Genomic DNA, 7,171 nt, shown 5'->3' with positions numbered 1-7,171 from the left:
GTAAAGAATGGATTCAAAGTGAAATTCATAGAGAAGACATGTGTGACAAAGAATGCTACATGCCATAAAATGTTTGAAGGTAAGATGGTAGGGAGAAGTTTTTCCCTCAATCTGATGCAGGAGGAGCAATTGACATTCCCAGCAAAAGAAAGCCTCACAATGTTGTGGTATAAAAGGCTCAACCACTATCACCATCAAGGGTTATTGAAGATGAAGTCCAAAAGCATGGAAATGGATCTTCCAGAATTTGATGATCACATATTGGCATGAAAGGCTTGTCGATTTGGAATGCAAAACATAAAGTCATTTTCAAAGTCTGCATGGAAAGCTACTTGTAAGTTGTAGTTGATTCACACAGATATTTCTGGACCTCAAAGAACTCCTTTAGTAGATAATTGATATTATGCTTCTTTTATTGATGATTTCACAAGAATGTGTTGGATTTTCTTCTTAAAATTCAAGTTAGAAGTTGCTGGAGCATTCTGGAAAAAAAATGGTGGAAAATCAAAGTGGCAATCACATTCAAATATTGAGGTCTGATAATGACAAGGAGTATACATTAGAAAATTTCAATGCAAGAAGCTGGCATTAAGCATCAGTTGATAGCTCCTTATTCGTCGTAGCAAAATGAAGTTAGTAAAAGGTGAAACAAATACATCTTAGAAATGACTAGATGTATTCTGCATGAAAAGAATTTACCCAAGAAGTTCGGGGCAGAGGCAACTCATATCGTGATTTTTCTACATAATAGATTGTCCACAAAATCAATCACGGATCAAACATCTTATGAGGCTTGGTATGGTCATAAACCTTATGAAGGTCAAACACATTATTATTACATTAGGAGTATTTCAAGCTACTGCTTTAGTTTTGGACCTGGTTATTTTTATCGAGCTTGAAAAAGTAAGAAATTGTGACTCAACACACTACTGAAACAAAATGTATTACTACAACATCCACTGTTAATCAAACTTTCTCGGAAGAATTTATCGCTGCAGCATCCACTGTCAAGCAAGAAAGCACAATGATATTTTTTGCTAATCAATCTACCATAGCAATTTCCCACAACCCAGTGTTTCATGAAAAGACAAATCATTTCAACATTAAACTTTTCTTTTTGAGAGAAGTGCATGACACTAGATTCTAGAAATTGCACTTAAAGGGAAGGATTCTACAGTTTTTTATTTTCAGAATCAAAGCTGGATTAGTGGGCATGACTTTGGTCATGATGCATCTGACGAGGCGATGAGTCAGCATCTTCTAGAAGGTCCAGTCAACACTTCTAGAAGAACTAATGGATCGACCAGACGCTTCTGCAATTCGAATTTGAATTAAACTCATGCTTTAGGATATTATTTTAAATACTATATTATATTTTATCTTTGTTTTTAGTATTTTAGTTTAAATAGTTTTAAGTATTTTCAGTAGGATTTATTTATTTATTTTAGGAATTATCTTTACCTTGTTTTTATAGGATTTTGAAGGCTATAAATACCCTCTCAGGGCAAGCCTAAAAATATATCGCTACAAATGAGAATTTACTCTTCCTCTTTCTAATTTTATAAAGTTCTCTCTTTTCTTTTCTTTTCAAGTTTTCATTTTTTATTTTATTTTTAGACATGCTTAGTATGACTTTTGTCATGCTTAGCTAATTTTTTTAAGTCGAAGGCTAAAACGATGGCTTAATTCCAAACGTTAGAATTTTAAGGAACTTTTAAACCAAAAAGTCGATGTTGGTCTGGATGTTATTATGGTTAACGTGGGATGAATGATAGACTTATTGAACCACATTCGACATCCTGGGAACACACTTAGCAAAATTGTTTGCTAAGAGGAAACTGAGATCGAAACTAATTATTGTTGAAATAACATAATCCGAGTCGACAACTTTTCAAGCCTCAACGATTTTAGATCTACAACATTGTTGTTGCTTAGATCAATTCACAAACCGATATTAAATATTGCACTTGGGTATTCGGTATACAAAGCATAGTCACAAGGATTTGTCCTTGTAGACAAGTGACCGGCGTGAATGCTAAAGTAGAGATCTATTTCGATGATCTAAGGAAACTGTGACAAAGTTGACAAACTGATGCTACTTTTTACAATAAGTATTCTTTTTAAACTCCAATTATTATTTTATTTATTTTTTATTTGTCTTTATCTTATATTCAAACAGTTTTTCAAAACTCCAAATTTATCTTATTTTTATCTCACCTTTTATTTTTATATTTGAATTTTTTATTTATTTTTTATCTTAAATTTCATCTCTATCCAAACTCTACTATTCATAAACAAAAAAAATAACGAAATCAGAAATTAAGGAATTATTTCCTTTATATTTGACGCGATTAAGGAAATATTCCTTACTTTCCACTTGCTATATTTTCTTTATATTTCCTTTGGGGATTAAGGAATTATTTTGACGCGAAAACAACGCGTGTCAGTAAGTAAATTTGAAGTTTTGAGAATAAGACTTGGTGTTTGCAGCTCCCAAAGCAAGGAGGAGGAGTGTTAGTTGATGAGCTTTAGGACTATTTCTATTTTTAGGTTTATTTGTTAATTGTGTGTTGTTAAGTTTAGGAGAAAGTTAGTCATGGGTAGTTGCTTAAATTTAGGAACATGTTGTTAGTGGATTGTTGATTTCATTGTATTTAAATCCTAAATGATTGTTGATTAAAAACAACATAACTTCATCTATTGAGTTTTCTTTTCTGTAAAATACCAACAAGATTCTTTTTTTTGATCATATTCCGATCTTATTGTTTCTGGAGAAATTGACTGGGCCCTCGTCCATCCAAAATCTTTGTTGCATGGCTATCTAGAAAAGACTGCTTTGAGTTAATAGAAAGAATGTGTAATAGTCGTAATGGAGACTGCTTGGAGGTAAAGGCACCATCGAAGCTTAGAAGGATAAAAAGATCTTTAAACAAGTGGAAAGTGGATAGTTGGGGTAACTCAGACAATCTGATAAGTACAGTTCAAAGAAATATGGAAGAGATGGATGCGTTGGGGGAGAGGCGAGACTTGAATTCAGAGGAAGAGGAAATTTTGTGAAATTTAAAAGGAGATATGTGGAAGTTGATGAACCGATGGGAATCCGAATGGAGACAAAATCGAAAATTACTTGGATTAAGGAGGAAGAGGCGAACACTATTTCTTTTTAACAAGGCAAAAAAATTCAAAGCAAAAAAAGGATAATGCATGCCTGAAAATAAGGGCAGGTGGTGTGAAGAACGAAAAAATCCAAGGAACAAATTACTTGATCACTTTAGAAGTTATTACAAGTGTACGAGTCGAGAGTGGAAATAAAAGGAAAATATAAATCTTGACTTCAAGATGCTGACTAGCGAAGAGGAGAAGAAATTGGAGGATCGATTCTCGATCGAAGAAATCAAAGAAACAGTGTGGGAATGTGAAGATTCGAAAGATCCCATCCCGGATGGTTCTAACATAAACATTCTTCGAAAAATGCTGGAATATAGTGAAAGAAGATTTATTGGTCATGTTTGAAGATTTCTACTGTAGAGGGAAATTGGAGAAAAACGTGAATGCTTCCTTCATTACACTGATTCCAAAAACAGATTGCCCATCATGCATAGGTGATTTTCGTCCCATCAGCGTAGTTGGGTCTCTATACAAGATCCTTTCAAAGATGTTATCATGCAGCCTTAAAACTATCCTCAGAAACATCGTGAGCGAAACACAGTGTGCTTTTATAAACGGCAAACAAATCTTTGATGGGATCCCAGTTGCAAGTGAAATCATTCATACAGTGAAGGAGGAGAATGATGAAGCCCGGAGTATCATGCTAAAATTAGATTTCTCAAAGGCTTACGATTGTGTTCGATGGGAGTTTTTGGATCTTGTAATGTTTAGGATGGGTTTAAGAGGAAAATGGTGAAGCTGGATTTGGGAATGCATCTCAACGACGAGGATCTCAATTTTAGTTAACGACTCTCCCACAAAGGAATTTAGGATGTGCAAAAGGCTTAGACAAGGAGATCCGTTATCTTCGTTTCTGTTCATTTTGGTGACTAAAGCTCTACAATTGATGTTAGCCAAAGCTGAAGACAATGGGGCCATTGGTGGAATTGCAAATGTAATCCCAAATCAGTCATTCACACACCTTCAATTTGCAGATGATACAATAATTTTCTTGAAGGCACGAGAAGACTTTTTGGTAAATGTGAAGGATACTAGATGTTTCGAGTTATTTTCAGGTCTTAGCATCAACTTCAGCAAGTCTGTAATAATTGGTTGCAGAGTTGAGGAGGCAAAATTGCAGCGTCTAGCTTCGATATGTGAGTGTCAAGTGGGTAAGTTTCATCGCAAGTATCTCAGAATTCCACTTGGGGCTGATCCTCGTCATGTCGATCTGTGGGAGAAGTGGTGGGAAAAATACGAGCAAAACTATCAACATGGAAAAGAAAAAAGGTTATCCTTTGCGGCAAGGGTGGTTCTAATAAATCCAGTCCTGTCAGCGTTGCCGGTTTATTTTATGTCGTTGTTTGAGGTCCCGAAAACAATTGTCCTACAAATTAAAAAAATTAAGGAGGAACTTCTTGTGGGGATCCTCTGAAGGGGGAAAATTAGCAAAGGTGAATTGGAAAAGGATTTGCTTACCTAAGTCGAAAGGGGGTGCTGGAGTAGTTAACCTAGGTGTAAAAAATAAGGCTTTGTTAGCAAAATGGTGTTGGAGATATGCGAATGAAAAATCTGCATTATGGAGAAGGGTTATTCAATTAAAGTACAGAGATGGCTTGCAAAAGTGGAAAACAAAGCTCGGAGAGTTGAAGGATGTTTCGATGGTGTGGAAAGGCATAGTGAAAAATTTGAAGAGTGAAGCAATATCACGCTGGATGGGTGATGTCTCTTTTAGATGGCTGGTTGGAAATGACTGTTCTATTATGTTTTGGGAAGACTCTTGGAGTAGTGCAATCCCTTTAAATTAGCCTTTCCCTCGTTTGTACCGTTTAGCAAACTTTATAGGATGGTGATTGAGGTAGCTAACAACAATTGTTTCAAGAATGTAAACTGGCGGGTTCTTTTTAGTAGACCATTATTGGATAGGGAGGTTTTGAAGCTGAAGGAGTTAATTAGTATAGTGGGTGGCACAGAGTTGAGGGTGGGCTTGGAGGAGCAAATTGTGTAGATTCAAGACAAAGCAGGTGAGTTCTCAGTTATATTTGGAAACCATATTATATTTGGAAATTAAAAGTTCCCCCTCGAATCCCTTTCTATGGTTGCTGATCTTGAAATTCCGATTAAAGAATTCTTATTAGCTAGAGGGATTGAAATGGATCCAGCAAAGTATGGGTGCCCTTGGTGTGGAGGAGTGTTGCAGCTATGAAGAATTGGAAAGATGCTATGGCATGAGTCACCTACATTGCATGGATTAGTTGCAAGTAGTTATTATTGATGATGAGCTGTCATGGTGATCTGTAATTTGTTAGAAGATAGTTCCAGAATTATTCTTATGTGTAGATTGTTATAAATGAGGTAATGAGGTATAGTTGTAAATGATCAAGGAAATATATTCTTGTTTTACTGTTTTATTAAGTTTGTTAGCATGGTGTCAGACACTTGTGCCCGGGTGTAACACTCAACTCCCGTATACCTTTCTGTATACGAGATTTGGATGTCACCTTACTTTTGAAACAATTTTGTATTTTGAAAACCCTTAAAAGTTTGTTTCGAAATTTAAATTAAAATATTTTAGCACAATGATAAAACAGTCATTGAAAATATACTACCAAAATGTCCACTTTATATACTTTACAGAGCATTTTTATTTAAAATTTGATTATATGCCAACAATTGTTTAAACTAAACATGATTGTCCTACCATTACTGATGAGAGTCAACCTTAACCGATGATATCTACTGCTACATGTGCAGTCCTTATTTAATTTGCCTCCTCTTTTACCTACGTGTGGAAACAATACACGTTAAGTATTTACTTAGTGAGACATAATACTATAAAGATAGCACACTTTATACATAAGTATTTTATGACTATTGAATGATGAATTAAATTTCATAATCCATAAGGACCCGATAAGCCATTCTCAGTTAAACCATAATTCTTTCATACTATTATCGAAATTATTCTTAGTAGACCCAACGTACTTATCCTTCTGTAAATTTTTCCCCATTATTCTTTATTTTCCCTTTGTACATTAAATGAGAAATTACTATAAATGCATTGCACCAAAGTGCCAATTGATCATGTATTTTTTATAATCATCATGGGTGGCACCTTAAATACAACACACCATTTTGTATTTTCATTTTGGACCATCCTTTCACACCCATTATTTAATGTTTACGTTTTTCCTTTATGACATCCATTTTACCAATTATGCATTGATGTACATTATATATAGCATCCTTTCATACCACTTATACACCGTTTATATCAAAATGCAATATAATTCATTTAGTCTTTTACCCAAAGGCATTTAGCCTTTCATCCAACTTGCATGATTGACACTTTTCTGCAAAATACACATCTAAGCCATTATTCTTTTACTTTTAAACAGATCATACTCTAATAATTAGACATATTATCAATTAACTATTTAATTTCATTATAAATTCTATAGTTTACACCTGTAGTGCCAAAACAGTAATTCCCCAAACATTTCTATAATTTACATGGGTTGCACACCCACTACTAATATGAAAATTCATAAACTTATTATGAATTTCTTAGTTTTTGAACTAAATCGCATCATTTATAAGGATTAAATGTCTCTATTAATGAAACCAAACTCCTTTTATAATTCTTATCATAAACATCTTTAGTATGTCCAACATACCTTTCTTTCTATACATTTTTCTTTTCATTTTTCTATAGTAATTATTTGTTAAATTTCATTTTATTTATGGCATCTTTTCATGACTTAATGCATCCTTTGATGCATTTTATTTATGGCATCCTTTCATGCCTTAATGCATCATTTCATGCATTTTATTTATGGCATCTTTTCATGCCAATAATTCATCATTTCATGCATTTTATTTATGGCATCTTTTCATGCCTTAATGCATCCTTTCATGCATTTTATTTATGACATCCTTTCATGCCAATAATGCATCCTTTCATGCATTTTATTTATGGCATCCTTTCATGCATTTTATTTATGGCATCCTTTCATGCCAATAA

General features: G+C 34.0%; 1 protein-coding gene across 1 annotated transcript; it reads left to right on the top strand.

Moving 5' to 3' along the window:
* The first annotated feature begins 3,979 nt into the window (after nucleotides 1-3,979).
* LOC120217084 lies at nucleotides 3,980-4,582 on the top strand. Its single transcript, XM_039214329.1, has one exon. It carries the CDS (start codon nucleotides 3,980-3,982, stop codon nucleotides 4,580-4,582), a length of 603 nt encoding a protein of 200 aa, XP_039070260.1.
* The last annotated feature ends 2,589 nt before the right edge of the window (nucleotides 4,583-7,171 follow it).

Source organism: Hibiscus syriacus, unplaced genomic scaffold (genome assembly GCF_006381635.1).
Source record: "Hibiscus syriacus cultivar Baekdansim isolate YM2019G1 unplaced genomic scaffold, ASM638163v2 tig00000003_pilon, whole genome shotgun sequence".
NCBI classification, from domain to species: domain Eukaryota; kingdom Viridiplantae; phylum Streptophyta; class Magnoliopsida; order Malvales; family Malvaceae; genus Hibiscus; species Hibiscus syriacus.
The sequence above is the reverse complement of the archived record's forward strand: the minus strand, read 5'-3'. Positions and strand labels throughout refer to the sequence as shown.